This window comes from Colossoma macropomum, unplaced genomic scaffold (genome assembly GCF_904425465.1).
Source record: "Colossoma macropomum unplaced genomic scaffold, Colossoma_macropomum, whole genome shotgun sequence".
Lineage (NCBI taxonomy): Eukaryota > Metazoa > Chordata > Actinopteri > Characiformes > Serrasalmidae > Colossoma > Colossoma macropomum.
Genome location: NW_023494796.1, coordinates 18,480,762 through 18,501,730, shown reverse-complemented (window position 1 = coordinate 18,501,730; position 20,969 = coordinate 18,480,762). Strand labels below are relative to the sequence as shown.

Genomic DNA, 20,969 nt, shown 5'->3' with positions numbered 1-20,969 from the left:
CTGCTTTAAGCTTTTGGTCAGCCGTCACTTCTCTCGCATCTCAGGAAACTTTTCCGTGAGTTTCTTGTAAATTATCTCTCAGTGTTTGACTTTGACGAGGCTGAAGTCGCTTCTCCGTCTCCAGCTTCTCGTTCGAATTGTCCCGTTCCACCTTAAATGGTGCCTGAGGCACCAGATTGTACTGCTGCGCCATTTAAGGTGGAACGGGAGAATTCGAACGAGAAGCTGGAGAATGAGAAGCGACTTCAGGTTCGTGAGTTGTTGCAGATTAAACGTATCAGGAAACCAGATGAGTGCTTATAAATGCAAATAAGGTTGTTAAAGGTTGGTGAATTAGCAGTTATGCGTTAACTCCAGCGTTTAAGACCATTTATTGTGAAAACTGTGGTAGAACTGTGTTACAATGATTTTACAGTAAAGGAAGATTATGTTATTTTACCTAAAAATCTAGTTCTGCTGGGGTGCTGCAACAGCTCTGCAGCAGTGGAGAGATTATTCAGGCCTGACTGAGGCTAAAGTGTTGCTGAAGTTTAAAAAGGACTCTGAATGTTATGTCTGTATCTTGCTGAAATGTTTAAATTGGAACAGTTTTATTTCAACAGTTAACAGTGCTTTGCACAAAATTGTTTGGTTTGTATTCAGTTATTTTTGTTGATTTTTGTTAGGAAAAACCTGGAATGATTGACTTTGCCTTTACTTAATCTAATTTTTTGTTGGATATCACGCCTTACTTTTTGGTAATCTTTTTGTATATTTGCAGCTTTTCAATTGTATGTTTCTTTCTGGCACATGATTTAATGCAGTGTCTTGTTCACACTTTCAGTTAGGCTTGTTTGGTGTGTCAGGTGGAGATTAGCTACAAATTTTGGGAAAGAAGCTACAAAGTAGCTAGCTACAATTTTTTCAGCAGCTATCCCAACCCTGGCCAGCTGGTCAATGAGAGTCCTATTGAAGAGCTTGACCAGGCCCTCACATTGAGGACGATATATGCTTGTTCAGGTTTTCTGAACTCCAAACAATTTACACAGATGACTGTCAGTGCGTAAGGTTTCTGGAATGTCATGTTACCAAATATAGTTTTCGAAAAGGTTACTGTCGTAGAACGATGATCTGGAATAGCAGACAGATTGGCGTACATAGAAAAATAGTCTTGAACAAGTACGTACCAAAGCTTGAGATGGGAAGTTCAAGTATGTCAGCAGCAACTTTTTGAAACTGTGAACTTTACTGGGAGAGTGGGCCACAACAGCATTACACTTACACAGTCGGTTGGCACAGAAGATGCAGCTGTGGCTCCTGAGACACAAGAGCTGTGATGATGGTATCACTCATAGCAGGAAGCTTAGCAGGCGCTAGACACATTACATCAGGCAGCTACTTTAGGAAACAATGGGGATGCATGTTCCCCAACAGCAGTGTTTTGTTGGTGATATCGAGCAGGACATGATGTCCTTCTAAAACGTGCCATCCAAATGTAACAGGGTAATGAGCTCCTCTGACAACTTGGGATTTCATGCTGCAACACCTCTTTTCCTAGCCTTATGCCCAGAGTCAAGATGCCCAGGGTGTCTAAGTACTGTCCACTCACCGAGCGTCTTTTCAATGCTGGATGGGATGTTTATAAATCTTCACCCACAATAGAAATAGCACAACCGCTATCAAGTAAAGCAGATAGTTCAGTGCCTTCCACAACAGCAAGAATGTTGTCATTCATTTGCGAGTCATGTCCATCAATGGGAGACTGTGAGGTGTGAAGTTGGGGTTCTGATGGGGTAGCTGATGTTTACGCCTCAACAGCAACCAATGAGTATTTTCCTCAACTGAGCTCCTCAACTGCCTTAACAAGCTTGTCCTCAAAAGACTTAGAGCGAACTATAGCTACCCAGGCTGGGGTCAGAGAAAGAGGCGGACAAGTGGAATTCAACTGTAGTGCAGTATGTGCTCTCTCACAGCGACTGACAGCTTCCTCCATGCTGTATGGACCCATCTCATGAATTTTTGACTGTAAGGCTGGGTCTAAACCAGCCCCAAAGCAGCCAAATTTCTCTCCTCCCTGAGCATTGTGATCTTAATTACAAAAGACTTCCAGCATAAGGTGAATGATAGCTGCACTCACTTTAGGAAACAAGGTGATGTCCATTCCTAAGCCCTAGAGATTTGCCTTGCCAATACCTGCCTATTCAATATTTCATAAATTATGTCATATTAAGTTCAGGTGTACTGTTGGTGGAATTGAACATAACCTTACAATAGCTATACTGGGTCAAGGAGAAGATGAACAAAACTGTGTTTTTCTAACCGGCTCACAACATATCAACACATTTACTAAAAACAAGAAACTCTCGTTGTTTTTATCGTATTAAAATTTATTTGCCTTTATTTTGTTGGCAGATATATACCTGCAAAAAACATACATTTAGCTCAGATAAAAAGTTTCCAACAGTTTTCTGGCCTAAAACTTTTGTACTGTGTGTCAGAGGAAATCTTTTCTGTCCTGATGAGCTAAAATTCATTATTTCCTTTCATAATGCACTATGTAGTCAAAGCAATTTGTACTGTTTAGCTTCCACTACCTAACTGATACTTTACAAATAGAAAAAAAAGTCTGTTTTGAGTTCTTTAGACAACATGAAACAGCTAATCTTGAACTTTATTGTAGCAGATAAAAGTATAAAAAGGTCATAAGATCGCACTGGACAGATTTAAACTGTCATGATAAGGTATTTGTCAATAGTGAAATTCTGATTGTCAGTCTCTTACAAAATATAAAACGTATTCAAGCATGGAGCCATATGGTGTACCAGAAAAACCTCTTGTGGCTCCGAACTCTGCTAAACACTGCACTCTTAAAAATACAGGTTCCTAATACGTTCTCAGCTTAGATCTAGGAAAAACTTTTTCAGTAGGTATAGGACTTTCACATTATATGGAGCTTTAAAAAGGCTCTTTACACTCCACACGTCTCATTTACAAAATCCTTAAAGAGCTTTAAAAAAAGTTCTTTAGGGAAACAAAAGGTTGGTTTTTCCATGGCATTGCTCCACAAATAGCTTTTTGGCACCTTTATTTTTAAGAGCTCGGGTGGAAATATAAAATACATTAACAGCATACAGTGCAATTCTTTCTCAGATTACAGACTTGGACTGTCCCACTAGCCGTTCCTCTTCTGAGTAGCGACGATAGTGATGTCCGAGCAGTGGTTCCAACCCATCAGGTGAGCTATACGCCCGCACAACACATGCGATGACTCCACCGACCACAATCACCACCAGCACCACCACAACAATGGCTATGGTAAGGATCTCGGACAGTGTAAAAGGCCGAGCTGGAAAGAAGAAGACAGAGGTGAGTATCCACACTGACATGCATGGTGAAGAGCACTAGTTTTTTTGTACTTAGCATTATAGTATTGTATAGTATTGTATATGGGTTTATTACAATAGTTATGCACCTTATAAATTACCTTGATTTCTCATGTGGTGTTTTGTTTTCACTGGTCAGTGTGACACTTGGTGCCCAGTCATTTACATTAGCAGGTCATTTAAAGAGGAATTCCACCAATTTCTTAAAGCATCTGCATAATTCAATGCTTAATATGTAAACAGTCATTCAGAGTGGTTTGATGTAAAATGCTCTGTTCTAGGGAACTGTCAGAATTGTTCACAGTGGTGGTGATGGGAACCTGAAATATCAAGAGTTTTACAGTCGTTCTGAGACATAATTATTGGTCTAAAACATATTATTTAAAAAAAAAACATTCCTAACAAAGAGGTACATGCAGGGTGTTGTAAGGCAAAATAGTCCCAGGAAGAAAACTATGTCACCATTATTAACGTATAAACATATTATTACATTAACATGCATATAAAAACTCAGACATGTAGGTTGAATATCTTTTTGGATAGTCAGTAAAATTGCTATATTTGCATTGTGCCCGCTGGTTCTTATCGCCGCCACAACGCACACATTAAACTACTGTGAATGAGTTAGTTTACATCTCAGTCACTGACTTTTGCAGACATTTAGAAAAATTAAGAAATTACCCTTTAACTACTTGTGATTACAAATGCCAGGACCAGAAACTGGATTAAAGGTCCAGATTTGAAGACCTGTGGGTTAAAGAGGTAGTTCTGGGGAAAAAAAAAAAAAAACTAGCACAATTTTCATTACGTTAACTCAAAAGTCGTTGATCAGCGCAGACATGTTTGGTGTCTGAGGTTTGCTTCTTTAAGGCTTGTGTAACTAGAAAGTAATAGAAGTTTATGTTTCACTAATTAGCATTATGCAAACTGCACATTTATTTCAAACAGTCCTGAGTTGTTAGGTAATCTAAAAAGAATTTGACTGGCATACAGCTATTTATAAAATTGTTTAAAAGTACAGACAAAACCCAGCTGCTACCACTGTTTTACTTTTGTCCATTTTTGTAGATAAATGCGTCAAACAGTGTTAGAAACTACATAAGCAAGTCACAGTTTGAGGCAAGTGTGATGATTTGTGGCAGTTTGCATGATGCTAACTGGCGACAGTATAAGCTTCTATCACATTTAAATTACATTAGCCTCGCAGCTCCCCTGCAAAACTCTCTCTCACTCACTCATCACCTAAGATGCTTATGCTCCTGGGTTGTGGGGGTGCTGGAGCTTATCCCAGTGCTCATTGGGCGAAGAGCAGAAAACACCTTGGACAGGTCACCAGTCCATTACAGGGCAGACACACAGACATACACATTCACACACACACACACACACACACCTAGGGGCAATCTGCAATTGCTCTGACTGCATATGTTCGGACTGTGGGAGGAAACCTGAGCACCCAGAGGAAACCTGTGCAGACACTGGGAAAACATGCAAACTCCACACAGAAAGGACCCCGGTCATCCACTGCTAAACTAAAAACAAACTTCGGACACTGAAGTTGTTTTGGTTGATCAACTGTATTTTGGGTAACGGGACAATTAGTACAGATGCACCAAAATACCTGCCACCCAAAGAGAAAAAGGTGCCAAACATTTTGGCCAAAATAAAAAACCCAAACTAGGACTACAGCAAGAAGTCAAAAGTCAAAGACTATAAATAATGTAGATGGGTATTAGACGCATTCAAACAATTTGAGCAGCAGCAGATCAACAGTGAAAACGATGGCTGCATGGAACTATTTCATAGTTATCTGTATCCCCATTGTCGATACCAATACTGCGTTTAAGTGCTGGTATCAGTGCAACCCTACTAAAAAATAATGGAATTCATTGCCCTGAATGACCAACTGTTCTCTGTTGTTGAGAATGTGGCCACATACAGTGGCTTACATACTGAAATAATGTTAGTAAGTTCGCTTTATGTCAACTATTTTTATTTATTGTCAGCTCAGTTTGGTCCTATTGAAAGCAGATTTTATCAATACTAAGAGTCTATTTTCTATTATTATGTTTATTCAAAAGCATAAATAAAACAGCAATCTAAAAGAAAAGATATTTTTAGTGTTCCGTATGTGTTTTATGTGTCTTTAATTTCAGTAACATTTTGTCTTAAGTTGTTATTAACAGAATAACAAAGACATTATCTGCCACATACTTGGCCATTCGACCTCATAGGTGTATCCCAGAGCCTCAGGAGCAGATACGAACATTTCTGCATTTGTGATTGGTGGCCAGAAAGGAACCATGTTGAAGTTCCGGTTGTGACCAATGGGAGCGTTCTCTTCAGGGTACACCGCTGTGCCTGCAACATAAGGTATGAGGTATGTAGATTAGGTCAGTGGGCCTCAATTTTATCCTTACAGACACCACGGGACTTTTATCTGTTATTTATTTTTCCGTTTTTAGTCCCCCATGCACAGAGCCTTTTTCAGGTGGACAAAACTTAATTTCTTTATATTCTCAAAGGAACTTCAATTAATTACAGGCAAAGAAGATAACAGTGGCTGCTTGATTGGTTGAGGAGGTGTCTTATTCTTTAGAAGGAACAAAAGCTTGGGCACTCATGGTGCTGCAGACTAATGAGAAATAGGTTGATCTGTCTTTAAAATGTTTTAGATATTGCTTACGCAGCAGTTACTTCATTGAAAAGTTTGTCCCATTTGTTCTTTTATATGAAATGGTGAGGTATCCAATGTAACGACCTGATCCAATGACCTGATAAAATGGACAAGAAGTGTAGATACACCTAAAAGCTTCCTAGTATTGTACAAATGGTTTCAAACCTGTATAGCTGTACAGGACTAACACATTAGGATCATTTTATACATGTATCTGCAACCAGATTATTTTTATGTTATTGAACTTTTTAATGGTTATGTATGTGGTATGTGTGTGTACCAGGACTGTGTCTCTGGAGCCACTCATCAAAGATGGCATCAGTGAAAGTGTGCAGCAGGACGAAGATAGGGTCGTTGGGGGAAAGATGGGTCTGACCGCCTGTCCCGTTTAGGAACAGGTGAGCCAGGTTGTGTAGACTCCGCACCACTGGGTCATACTCCCCCTGGGGGGCACTGTAACCTAACACATGAAACACAAATGGTATAAAAAAACAATGTTGTGTGTGTGTGCGTTTTACTGTAGCTCCAACTTAGAGATACACGAGTAGGATGTCAGTAGTAGTGCAGTGTAGTATGTGTCAGGGCTGTACAATATAGTTTGTTAATTGTTATTGTGATATTACTTTTAAAATACTTATATTACAGAAGAATGCAATATGCAAATGAGCCCTGTAGTAAATATCACATTGTTATTCTTCTGTGAGCATCTTCATAACACGGGTGCAAATTTGCTTTGGCAAATGGGGGGCCATTGTCAGGAGGTTAAAGCATATATGGATCAATTCTACTGAATTTGTTCAGTGTTATAGTTGAAAATACATTAAAAAACACATTTCAGACTTTTACTGGCTTAGACTAAAATGTTTTTGCTTTGAATGACCCTATACCTTAATTATGTTTGTTTAAACAAATGACTCAACATCAAAACAATGATAACACAACCGAAACTTTCCTAAATGTTTCAGTAGTGACTGCTTCAGGATTGCTTTAGCTAATTTTGCTAATTTTGCTGCTCATCATGTGGCCATGAGGGACAAGGATGCAGTCCTGCTGTAAAATACATGGGTATGGCTAAAATAAGGCTCCGTCTGTCGACTAAAACTATGTCTTAGTTATGACACGAAAACATGAAAAGTTTCTTTATTTAAAAATAAAACTTGTAATAAATTCACATTTTTCAACTTGACTTTAAAAGAAATTAGAAAAGTCTTAAAAAAAAATGTTATTTTTCCCAGGTTGAAATATATATTTAGCTTATTACTATCTCTTTCAATGCTTTGATATCTCTGAATACTTCATTGGTTTTTTTAGTTTTTTACTGTGGGACTGCAGTTTGAACTATTTTTTATATACAGTGATTCAAATGTAACACTGGAAACAAAGTACACCTTTTATTATATTGATATCTCATGCTATTCATCAAAATTAAAACACAAAAACAACTATTAGTAACATGAATAATATCATACATATTCTGTATAGAGATTCAGTTTTGTTGCTTATTATAGTGAAAATTTTTCTCTTTTCTTTGTGTCACTAAAATTATTAGTCTGATCTGCATGTTTGCTATAAAAATTCCGAAAGTACCCTGACGACGATAAATAAGTTGGTAATTAAGAAGAGAAAGTGAACTATTAATAACTGTTATAGCATAGATTAACAAATGTTCGCAAGACTGGAAAGGCTTGTTACTGGTAAGTGTTAATTAATCTCGGTGTTACTGAGCTCTGCTAAAGCCTGATGAGACTTACAAATCAATGTGATCAGTTATTTATCTCAGTGTTACTGAGCTCTGCTAAAGCCTGAGCAGACTGATAAATCAATATGTTAAGTCAGTTATTAATTTCAGTGTTACTGAGCTCTTTTGAGGGACGATGAAACTGAACAGTCTCCTCAGTAGTGGACAAGTTCACAACTGATAATCACGACCGTTCAATAATCAAGACAATTGGTGCTGTACTGCACTTGTGTATGTGTGTTCTATGGCCAGTTACATACATGTCATGAACTGACATTAACATGCTAACTCACTTTATTGTCAGGATTTCGTTATTGGTATATGTTGAATTGTTTGCATAGTTCATGACTATGAGAGCCAAAATAATGCTAACAATTTTATAACTTCATTTAAATAAGTGAATTTTTCACGAAACATACTAACAGAAAAACTGCATTATGAAAACTGTCAACTAGTAATAGCAAGAACTAGTATGAATAAAATAAAAAACTTTTTCATATATAGTAAAGGAATATGTTACTGAACACATAAGGACAGTTTTCAGGCATCTACTTTTCCAAAGTATTCTGCTCAATACTGTGTATCTTACCTTCAATAGTGTTTCTGAAGCTCCTGGAGGAGGTGGAGTAATATGGAGGTGTATCAAATGTGTTCAGGTCCAGGCAGTCAATGATATCTTGAGGTTCCGGTAGTTTCTGAACCATTGGCCTAGCCACGTTACCGGCAGGGTTCCGTCTGATTGGCCCACTCTCTGTACCTACACACACACAATGCATGCACCATAGCATGATAATACTCTAAGATGCTTTAAATAACACAGCTTATACTGCAAGGCAAGCATGTCAAACTGGGGACCTTTCAGGCCAAAGTGTTGTGGATATTAATGTTTACCCTCATCTAATTTTCAGAATTCAATTCATGAAGGCCTGGCTAATTAGCTGATGAGCTGAACCAGGTGTGTTTAACGAGGTAGTGTGCTGAAGTCTGCAGTGTTTTGGCCCACAAGGACTGGAGTCCAACACATGTGCTGAGAATTTTTAGCTGAAGTTAAACACAGCTCAAACTGCTGCATTACTGCACCCATTATTAGGACAAGATTTTGTTGTTTTTGTAAGACGCATGCCTTTTCAATGAATGTTTGCTTTCTTTCAGTATTTTTATGTTAGTCCTACATCGCTTCAGTTAATTATGTATACATCTTCTGCTGCTTGTCTTGAGTGACGCTTGCATATACATGTTACACTGCAATGGGTAGCAGTCAGTCAGTGAGTCAGTAAGAGACAGTGATTCTCATAAGCACAGTGAAAAGTAGTTTTTCCATGATATTGGCCCTTCAGATGTTATTTCCTATACAAATATATGATACCCATCACTTGGTGATTTACATTTTTCAAAGAAAATGTGAGATACAAACTAAGGTTTTCATGTATAAAGGATACTTTAAGGGATCATCTCAATCTGTATGGATTTTACACGTAATTGCTTTAATGCAAGTTTGAAAGGCACCTCATTTGTAGCTGAAGTGCTGTTGTAGCCTCTGTGCATTCTGTGGTGAAGTAATTGTTTTCTTACAGCAGGAGGTTAAGTGAGGTTAAGCTGAATAGTGCACGTGATGGTAATTTTGGGTTTTGGCCACATAAGGGTACATCTCTCTAACCAGCTCACATGCCTGCCAGGATTATTTCAAACTGTGCGAGTGAGTATGGTGAATGTGTTCCATGCATCATGTGATATGTGTGTGTGTGTGTGTGTGTGTGTGTGTGTGTCTGTCTGTTTCTATTTATGAATGTTTATTTCTTGTTCTGCTCCAAGGTTATTAAAGCTTTCTCAAACGCATAGGAAGCATTTATGACTTGTGTCTTTAAAGCTGCACTGTGTACATTTTGGAGATGTGGAGACCACTGTTATGGAAATGTGTAATGGCATGCAACATGTGGAAAAGGATTTTGTAACGTGGGTTGTGCTGTTCTCATGCTGTGCAGTGCTGATGTAGTGAAATATGCACCTGTTTAAAATCCTAAAACTCCATTTCTGCACACACATGTTGCATAGAACACACTGAACATATAATGATAATTTTGTCCAAACAAATTAAAGCTGCACTGTGTAAGATTTTGGGATTTGGAGACCTCTCTGGTGGAAACGTATAATTGCATGCATTATGTGGAAGAGGCGTCTGCCACGGGATCTGCCATGGGATAAGGCTCATGGGAGACGCATGACCCCTTAAGAGGGACTGTTTATTGTGTTGCTGATATTGTTTTCTGTTAGTTTTATATAGATTTATACGTGTTTGAATGTGTTATTTTGTGTTGGGGTGCAGGCATAGTTAGTGTGGGTTGGGGGGTCACCAACAGTGGGGTTTTTTCAGGTGACCTCCCTGCTATTTTCATGTTGATGCAAGTGATTTTTCTGCTTTCTGTTCAATAAAGAGCAATTTTCTAGCAAGAATTATAGCCTCACCTGATTCTTCTTCGCCAAGAGGCCACAATATCTTTATTAGTGTACTGTTGATTTTACATTTGAGGCCTAAACATCCAGCTGGCCCTTCTTTATGAGCGTGTGCATGTGACGTTAATATTCAAGGACACATGATGGTGTCTGGAAAAACTCAAAAAAACTGACCTGACACCTCTAAATTGTTTCAGGTTTTATAGTGAGGCTCGCAGCAGCGCATGCACACCATATTTTCTGGCTTGAATAGGTAAAGATGTGTAGAGACAACTTTTCATATCCTTTATGAATCTCCTAAACCTATTCGCCTGTTACCACAGTGTTCAGGTTTGTCTTAGATATGCTGTGACATGCACTCAGCTTCACTTTGAATCTCAAAACTAGAGCTTAACAAATGAATGAGACTGTTTCCTTTTGTGTAAGCATTTTTTATCGGTTTGACATGTACTAAATTATCTTCAGTGCAAAGTCATAGCTGTGGGAGTTCTTTTAGTGTAGCCTCTAGTTACATGAATGTGATTATTTTTTTAAAGTGTCATGTCATCTTTAGTCATTAGATAATGACGTTAGTTAAGGAGGACATTAGGTGGTGTTATAAATTAATGCAGATGTTCATTTATTTAGTTTCTTCTCAGATTAAAAAAATCATTTTCTGACGTTGGTTGCCATGCCTCTTATCCTTACCTACAATTTCCTACATTTCTTCTTAAGTGGTCACCAGGAGGGTTTCTCTGTTTAGGTACTTATGTGACTTCAGAATTCAAGCAGCTATATAGAGCCCCAACCTCCCACCAAGTAGAAAGAATATGGCAACACCTAGACTGATTGAGCTCTTGACCTGTTTCTTGGTTGGGGCATATAGCACTTCTTAAAATGAGTATTTTACCAAGGCCTAGGAGAGCTGTGTCAACCCTGTTACAGTTAAATACACTTAAGGTATGGAGGGCTATTGGTAGCTTTGAAAAGAGGTCTAAGTTGACCTCTGTTTTAATACAATTATTAATACACCTGATTTAATACAAGCTAGTTGTGATGCAGACAGGCTTTTGACTTTGCAGTAAAAGGCAACCAAAGGCATAAAAAGGTTAGCTGATCTTTTTAAAGATGGTGATTTCATGTGTTTTGAAAGGTTGACTCTGTAATATTATTTACCGAGACAAACTTTTTTTAGATTCTTACAAATTTTGAAATTATTTCATCAAGAACAGTTTGTTCACCAATAATTTTGAGAAATCCCCTAAAGAAAGACTCTTATTTTACCCATCTGGAAAAAGGTCTGTGAGTCAGTTAACATCACTCACTCTGTTCAACAAAAATATAATCTATGAACGTACATGGTATATTTGTTTATCGTCAACAGCATTCTGACTTGTTATTAGGCTGTTAAGTTTCTAGTCTGGTAGACCAACTGGGAAGTCTGTTTGCAGCATGTGTTTAAGTAGTACTTTGTCATGAATTAAATGAAACAAATAAATAGTATTTTTACGTTTGTATACAGTTTTCTATTTCATTTTCACTGATTTTCATGGCTTATTGTAGTGTATATTGCTGTGAAGTGCATGTAAAAATCGGCGACGGCTCTGTTCTCTAAATCTATTCTCTTCGCACTCGCAGCCTGTGTGAAAGCGCTTACCCATTAACGTGGGCGCCGAAATAAAAAGCATGACTTTCCGCATTGCTCACGCCACACAGATGCAGTGTGTGTGAATAAGGATTTAGAAAAGCTCAGCTAGGTTACTGGATAATAAGCCCTAGTATGTAATAAGCCTGGGATTTTAGGGGTTAAGTTCTGCACTCCATTCTACAAGGTATGGGGGCCTTAAATGAACTCCATAGGGCCAAACTTAGCAACCGTTGTATGACTGTTTTCCTTGATCTCTGAATCTGTAACAAGGCCCACCAGACAACCCCCCTTTCTATTTCTTTCTCTGTACTGAGCCTGTTGAAAAGGTTGAATTGAAATGCATTTTCTGTGTAATGTAAAGTCTTATTTAGTGCCCTTCAAAGGAAAAGCCAAATAGAAATATTCTAACATACTAACATACAATTATGTTCTAACATAATAACATACTGGCTAGCATTTTTGCTAGTGAGTTATGATTAAAATTAGCTAACATTGTCACTATGGAATAGTCTTTTTACAAAATATTTTGGTATTTTGGAATGGAACATTCAATAATTTATTTCAATAAAAAAAAACAAAAAAAAACATAAATGTGGTACAGGGTCACTCAAAGCGAAAGGAGTTTAATCCAAGTGAGTTAACAGGAACAAAATGGGTTTTCAACTCTGACTTCAAACCAATGCGGTAGACTGAATCTGTATGTGTGTGTGGGTCTCTTACTGTTGCAGATGGTCCCTAGTTTCTCATACTCCTCCACACTCTCACAAAGCACTCTCCACTGGGAGAACACAGAGTTGGAGCTGATGCCATTCATATCAAAACTGCTCCTGGCTCCTAGCAGGTCATCCGTACAGATATCACACTCGTTGCCTCCAGTGGCAAAGTTCCAGTATGGCAGAGCAAATGTTGGGTCCCCAAGCATGTCCTACACACAAACATATACAAGTGAGAACACTGCCTGTCAAAAGTTTGAAGACACTTAAATATTTTTGTTTTTGATAAATGATCATGTTTACTTTGTTGGTTTTCTAGCGTAACATTAAATAGCACTGTTGCCATACTGCACACATTGTGTCTCCTTTTTGTGATGTCAGCACTCAGCAGGACAAAAGAGTTTCAATATGTGCTTTTAACAGTAGTTGAAAGAAAACTGTCTAGTCAGCAAAGACTACTTTGATAATAATGAAGCTCGTAAAATATGCTTGAAGTATGAGGGACTGAAGGGGGTCTACAGAATAATGGAAGCACATGAAATACAGTCATGAACACCTACCACAGGTGCACTTTGTAGGTTTACAGTTACTGACTGTAGCTCATCTGTTGCAGCACAAATCATCAGCCCCGCTCTACCCTGTTCGTCAGTTGATGGAGACCACCAAAGAACTGCCACTAACCAGATGTGATTTTGATGGTGAGCCATTCTCAGCACAGCAATGACACCAACATGGCAGCAACATTACATTATGTGGCAGTTGGTTGGTACAGTGTAGGAGGTAACACCTCTGCCTTCTACACTCTTGACTGAGGTTCAGACCCCAGTCTAGGTAATCACCCTACACTATGCCAATAAGAGTCCTTGGGCAAGACTCCAAACACTACCCTCACCTACCTGTGTAAAACGATCAAATTGTAAGTCGCTCTGGATAAGAGCATCTGCTAAATGCTGTAACCGTAAGTGTGACCTACAAAGCACTCCTATGTGGTAGGTGTTTCTGATAAAATGGCCAGTGAGAATTTGGAATTTGGAGAATTTCTGTACTCAATAATTTTGAAAGAGATTCGAATGAGGGCTAACCAGCGCTAAAATATGTTAACTGTCATACATTAGTCAGCTATAATCATTTGTACATTTGTTTAATGATACAGGGGTTGTGCTAAGACAAGTGCTTCCTCTATTGTTTATAAGATTGTGGAAGTATCCTATTCCAAATAAGATGTTATTTTGAAAATAAGCCATTGTTTTGACATATCTCTAGAAAATAAGCCATTGAGCCAACATCAAGTTTCCAGTTTAAAATATTACATTACAGAGCTGGACTGTGTTGTTTTAGCTACATAAAACTGATCAGGTCGGAAACAACGATGAATTTGCCACAATGCTAATATAAGCATCTATTCCCAGGTGTGCAAAATAAATACTGTTTGAAATTTAAAAACAAGCTCTGGTTTTACTGATTTTGGCAAAAACTATGCCGTGTGCTACATTTATCATTGAGTTGAGTGAGATTTTTGTTACAGTAGAGCCTGTAGCAGCCTTGCAACAGTAGCTATGAAAGAGTGCATTTGTGGGTGAAGTATGAAAAGATCAATGTGAAGTTTGAGATTTTAAGATGCGTTTCATTGGCTGATTGCTGTGATGATTAGATTGTTTCATTTTTCAAATGTCCAAAAGCTGTAAAATTGCCTTTGCCATTTCATTCCCATGTCTACCTAACTTAAAGTTACACCTCTGATCTCACCTGCATGTCTCTCTCCAACTGCAGCAGGTGAAAACGGTGCCAAGTGAGGAATCCAGGGCCTTCATGAGAGAAGTCCACTCCTCCGAAGCTGTCCTGCCCACGCCCCATGTAAGTCTTCCCAACAGAGTAATAATGAGTCCAGACGAAGAAGTTATAGATGGTGATGTTCTCAAACTGAACGCTGTTTCCATCCGTGCTGAAGATCTCCTCATAGCGTCGTGTGCAGATGACGAGATCGGGGTGGATGGTCCGCTTAGCTCGGTCCAGAGCTCTAACAAATGCCCGCTTCTCCTCGGGAGACATCTGCATGATGTTACGACGCACTGGATTTGCGAGTACATGGACGTGAATGAGAAACATGCATAGACATATACTGTTGTGTATCTAGGTAGGTACAACAGGTAGATGGATATACAGACAGACAGACAGATGGACGTAGGTAGATAGGTGGGCAGACAGGTAGATAGGTCAACAGACAGATGGATAGACAGAGATAGATAAACAGGTAGACGGATAGACAAAGATAGGGAAATAGACAGGTAGACAGACAGGTGGACAGACAAATAGATAAATAGCTAGATGGATAGATAGATAGGTGGACAGAGATAGATAAACAGGTAGACGGGCAGACAATGAGAAGTACATAGACAGGTAGACAGACAGATAAATAGGTAGACAGACGGGTGGACAGACAAATAGATAAATAGCTAGATGGATAGATAGATAGGTGGACAGAGGTAGATAAACAGGTAGACGGGCAGACAGGTAGATAAACCCCGGACACACAGATAGACAGATAGATACATAGATAGACAGATAGATAGATAAATAGACAGATAGATCAAAGGTCACACAAGCTATGTTTCCATCGACTTTTTTGCACAAATTGCAAGCGATACATTGAAAATGCTCAAAAAGGTAGCAATTTAGCTTTCATTAAAGCTGACTTTTAAACAGATAGATAAATAGATAGATAGATAGACAGACAGATAGGTGGATATATAAACAGTCAGTCAGATATTCTGACAGACCTAAAGAATCAGACTTGTTTATCTGTGTACTGTAGTGGTTTTTTCTGTATAGATATACCTCAGAATACCAAATAAAACTCTAAATCAGTCCTGAACTGCTTGCACGCATGAACTAGTCTGGCAAGCAAGACTCCTAGCTACATCAGACAGTCTAGTGCATCTTATTGTGGCTAAGAACTGGCTGCTTTGACAGGAAGGGGCCTTGTGACTGACCTGCAAAGCAACCAGTCACATTTCTTACTATCAGAATGCAGCTGACAAAATCCTGATAGCTGTGTCCAACTTAGCGTTCAGTAGATGTCAATGGATGGAACGTCTGAGGCAGAGACATCAAGGTTTTATAACTAAAACCTACACAATACTATCTGTCAGTGCTTGAAAAATGAAGGCTGCACTATGTAAGTTTGAAGGACGTGGAAACAGCTAGTGTAAAATGTTACATTTACAGCATTTAGCAAACGCTCTTATCCAGAGTGTCTTACAAAAAGTGACAAAAGTGCTTTGGACCTCTCCCCTCTGATGATTGCGAGTGTGTTGAAAGAGAATTCAAAGAGAACATAGTCAAAACTTGACAAAGGATGGGTCTTTTTAAGGGAATTATCTACTGTCGTTATATCTTCATCAGTACAATGTAGCGCAGGCGATTAATCGAATTTTACTTTTATTTGCGATTTTGGCGATAATGAAAACCAACGATAATGAAAACAAGATAATCAAGAAAAAATTATTATTGTACCGCATTATGCAATGATGTGGCCTCCACCTGCTCATGGTTTGTGCACACTGGCATAAGCATATTTGCATTATATTTGCTTATGTAAGTGGTGTATCCTTACCTACGTTGATTCTCCGGTCACAGTTAGGGCCAGTCAGTCCATGTTTGCATCGTCCACAGTGGTATCCACTAAAATTGTCATTACACCGACAGGTTCTGTTAAAGAAGCGCTGCGGCCATCTTTCTCGGTCATCCCATCCACTGTGTGGGTATTGAGGCCCATGTGGACGGCCATCAACAGCCACCGGCATACATCTTCCCCGTCCAGTGCTAAATCCACACTCATCATTGGCTCGGTTGGTGGGTGATGGACAGCAGGTGCCACTGCGGAGTCCCTCAGGTGTCACACATTGGCGTGGGAACTGACCTTGAGTCACCACAACGTAAGTGCACACCAACAAGACACTCCACCACATCCTATGGGAACCATGAAAATAAACACTATCACAGGAAAACAATAGGTCCATCCCCACTGAATTACAGAATAAAATGCCTAAGGAGCTTTTCCACTGCATCAGACTGTGAATCAGCCAAAAATGGCTAGTGAGTGTGCATGTGCACAGATTTTACTTAGTAATCTAGTTAAGCTGTGCAGAACATTGCCAAAATTCTTTCAGCCTGACGGAAAACTGTAGCATGAAAAACTGAAAAAAAAAACCAAGTTTTTGTTAAAAAAAAATACATTTCGAATATGGTAACTCATTTAAAATTGGTTGCGTATTCATGTCAAAGGTCACACAAGCTATGTTTCCATCGACTTTTTTGCAGAAATTGCGAGTGATAAATTGAAAATGCACAAAAAGGTAGCAATTTAGCCTTCATTAAAGCTGACTTTTAGCAACAAACAATGCTTTTCATAAAGATGTCCTATACTGCTAGGGTTGGGTGGTTTCATATCCTCAAACAGATATTACCACATTATACTGTATTACCTCGTGTAAAGCTCATAAGTGATGTAAAAGCAGTTATGGTATTTTTGTGTGTCTTGTTTTGTGAAATTTCAAACTTATTGTAAAGTTCAGTTCATTTGGTCACTACATAAGTAACCGCAGTGCCTGATTTGCAAGCCTTCTTTTAGTAAATGTCAAACTATCTATCTAACAATCACTAAATATTAAACAGTGCTGCAGAGAGGAGCAGGATAGCATTAGCTTAGCTAGCATGATAACAGCTCTGCACACCATAGAACATGTTCAGTTCTGGCTAACTAAAGCACGGACACAAGTTTGGACGATAATGATGCTAATTCAAATCTAAAGGAGTGAAGTGTTGCAACTGCCATTGAAATGCGAAATTAAATCTGTTCCATGATGTTTGGATCTGCGACTTAACGTTAGCTTAGCGAGCAGATCATACAGTGCCACATTTCACAGTACATGTTTGATTCTATCTGAGTAGCGCTCTGCTAACACAAGAATAGATGATAAAAACTGTCTGTGGAAGAGGTTCAGGATGGCTCAAGTATATGTGATGGATGAGCCCACTGACACTTTACACACTTCAGAGACAGAGGATGTGTGGGTACTCCACCTGAGCATCTGTGGATGTTTAGTTCAGCTCAAGGTCACACACTCCGCACACACACATACACACACATCTCAGGGATGGGAAAAGAGATATGAGAGTTCAATTTATGGCCAATAGCTAAAGCCCCAGAACTGTATGAGCCAAATCAGCTCTCTCACCTTTATACACACCTATGTCCACATAACAACAGGGGCATCTTGAACTTATTACCTTATATGTAGTTCAAGCATAAACTTTCGATTTCAATATATGTAACTTTTGTGTATGTCATTTCGGGTATATAAATGTAAGGGCGAATTATATGGCTGGTTTGTATGTCTCATACCAGGTACTGCGCTGTTATATTGACAACTTCAAATTTCTTCATTACTGAAAAAAATCCTGCTTATTTTAGGTTTGAGAGCAACAAATTTTGGTGTTTGGGACTGTAGCGTTTTGGATAAGCTAACGATAGCTTAGTTAGCAGGCCAAATGTGCCACACACCACAGCACAGGCTTCAGGTTACAGCTAACTGATGCTAAAATGACACACATTTAGAAGATATTTGAAAGTGCAAAGTCGAGCAGCTGGAGTTATTTTAAAAGCGGTAATATGTTCTGGGTGTGTGTAGCACTTAGACATCGCTGAGCTTCTATCATATTTATTTCTTCCAAGGTTTTTCCTGGCTCTGATTTCTGTCAGTGCCACCTATCAGTGAGCCCCTTACACCACCAATCAGTGACCCCTCTTAAATATAAATGTTTATTTAGCCATTCAGACATACAGTAGAAATTTAATGTCAATTTTAATATACCTCATCAAAATGATCATTTGAATCATTTTGAAATACCGTTATTGCTTTTTAATACCACAGTATACTTTATTACTGCTTTTACCACCCAACCCTGTTTTAGTTTGTCAATTTTAAAAAGTTTGCACAAGTTGAGCCTGTAAGTGAAATATTCTCTTTCTTATCCACATTGAGTTATTTGAACAGTTTCCACGTAGGAATATTTACTATAATAATACTATAATAATTTCTGGACATTTCTCGTTTTCATTTTCCTCCGAACTGTTTCTCTCCACCATGCTGCTTGTATTTGCTTAGGTTTTTTAAGAGGTATATGAAAGAAAACTGTCACATGACATTGAATTTATGTGTAAATGCGTTATTTTCCATTTTTTTGCTGTCGACATACTTTTTAGCTAAATTTGAATGGAAAATTTTTTTGTCCGCATTCATAAAATGTAACTGGCAATTTCCCTTCCCATTTTCTACATCAACAAACTTTTAAAGCATTAAAATGCGTTTTGTAAACAAATCCTTTGAATGGAATCATGGCCAGTGTTAGGATAGATCAGTTAAAGTGTTTTACTACATAATTTAGATCTTTAAGAATAAACATCTGATTGATATGGTAAGCAGATCATTCACAAGCTTGTTTTAACATTGATGGTTAGCTAAGTAAACCACATCTATATGTGCCACCATTCTTTCATTATCAAACTCATATCATCAGAACCAAAACAAAGAACTCTTGTGCTTAGAAGTATTAATATGATTTCAGCAGTGTTTTTCACCCATTCCAGGGTTAGTATTACTGGTCAGCATTGTCTTCATTGAGGAATGTGTGTGTGTTTTATGTACTTAAAGGAAAAAAGTTTTAAATCAGTGTTTAAGAATAATATATAGCCAGTTTGGCTGTAGACATGTATATAAAATGATTCTAATATGCTAGTCCCATTCATAGGTTTCAAATTAGTAGTACACAAGGAAGATATAAAAAAATAAATAAGAAACTTTAGATGTCTAGACTGATGAACAGAGCTGTAGAAGATCCTAAAATGACAGAGAAAGCTGTATAATTTTGAGACTGAAGTAATAATAAAATTAAGAATTTGCTTAAGAATTTATCTTAATTCAGAATTCGTCATATTTCAAAAGTGGAGATCAAACCTCAGCGCAGATAACTTAACAGAAATGAATGAAAATGGTTAATGACAGTATATCAATCATCACTGAATATCATGTAATAACTCTTAACATACTGAATAAAATGTCTAAAAGTACAATTTGGCAAATAGTTTGCAATATTTAGAGCCTCACTGTATATGATTTTATTGTATTATTATATAAAGTTACAAAAAATTGTTAAAAAATGTCAAGTGATTCTGAACGCTTGAACAGTAGCGCACACTGGACGTCACTGTCAAGGAAACGGTAGGCCTTGTCCCAACTGAATTAGAGAAGAAGGCACTTCTTCTAGTGTTTTTCTAGTGCACACTACATAAATCAGCCAAATATAAGAAGGACACATTTGTAGTACCCATCTTCAGACTCATATCATCATATCAAAAACACAGAGTTCTATGAATACCTCCAGGAATTATTGATCTCAGCTGTATTGTTCACTTAGTCCAGGATTACTTTTAGTATATTAAGCAAACTTCTTCACACAAGAGTACTAGACAGAAAAGAATAACAATAATAATAATAATACAAAAAGGTATTTAAAAGAATAATAACTGCTGCATTTGTTATAGAAAGCTCTCATAGACATTTGCTTATGTATTTTTTTTTTTGTTTCGGATAATGTTATTTTCTCACAAAATAATAATTGAATTAATTGATTTCAGTACAGTAAAATGTTACAAACATACAGAACCTTATATAGCTCTCATATGTGTTGCTTGTTTCTTTACTTTTTTATTTGATCTCAGGTAATGCCATAGTTGTATGCAAAAGTTTGTGCGCCCCTGGTCAAATGAATTTGCAGAAAAAAATGCTATGTTTATGTTCCCTGTAGAGGATACATTAACTTACTTTCACTTGGAAAATCAAACTTTTGCATATGACTACAGGTACAGTATATTCAATTTTAAACCAATTTTATGGCTTATGTGAAAATGCATCTAAAATTATCTAAAATGAATTTTTAGGATTTATTTAAAATCTAAAGTATTGTTAGCATGTGATTTCAATATTTTATTATTTCTCCTAATTAGCTCTTACCACACAGCAAAATATCCAATATAATATTTTAAAATAAAATGAATGTACCTGATATCCGTTTTCTCTCTTTCTCTGTCTGACTCACTCCCCTACTTCCCCTTGTACTGCCCCTTGGACATTCTTATTTATACCCCTCCCCTCATGACTCTACACATCCTGCTGATCCCTTCATCTTGTGATCAGCAGCCTCTGGGGGGGGGGCGGGGCAGACAAGGTTTTTTACTGCTACTCATGCTAATAAAAATATGCAGTGAAATAGCTCTGAAAATTTGCTTAAAAGGGCAAATTTATGTAAGAGGACAGAAAAACACTTTTCTTCCACAAAAGGA

The 20,969-nt window shown here is 37.9% G+C and overlaps 1 protein-coding gene across 1 annotated transcript; it reads right to left on the bottom strand.

The window, feature by feature from the left end:
- Positions 1-2,809: 2,809 nt before the first annotated feature.
- Positions 2,810-20,739, bottom strand: tyrp1b (tyrosinase-related protein 1b). Its single transcript, XM_036583475.1, has 8 exons — positions 20,689-20,739; positions 16,182-16,537; positions 14,315-14,637; positions 12,576-12,780; positions 8,367-8,534; positions 6,320-6,499; positions 5,577-5,723; positions 2,810-3,325 (listed from the first exon to the last, which is right to left on the bottom strand). The coding sequence occupies exons 2-8, from the start codon at positions 16,534-16,536 to the stop codon at positions 3,126-3,128; spliced, it is 1,578 nt and encodes a 525-aa protein (XP_036439368.1). The 5' UTR covers position 16,537; positions 20,689-20,739; the 3' UTR covers positions 2,810-3,125.
- Between the last annotated feature and the right edge of the window lie 230 nt (positions 20,740-20,969).

Coding starts and splice junctions, on each gene's coding strand:
- tyrp1b (XM_036583475.1), bottom strand. CDS start 16,536: ATGTGGTGGAGTGTCTTGTTGGTGTGCACTTACGTTGTGGTGACTCAA. Junction 6,500..8,366: donor CTTCAGAAACACTATTGAAG/GTAAGATACACA, acceptor TTCATGTGTTAG/GTTACAGTGCCCCCCAGGGG. Junction 5,724..6,319: donor GCTCCAGAGACACAGTCCTG/GTACACACACAT, acceptor CTTATGTTGCAG/GCACAGCGGTGTACCCTGAA.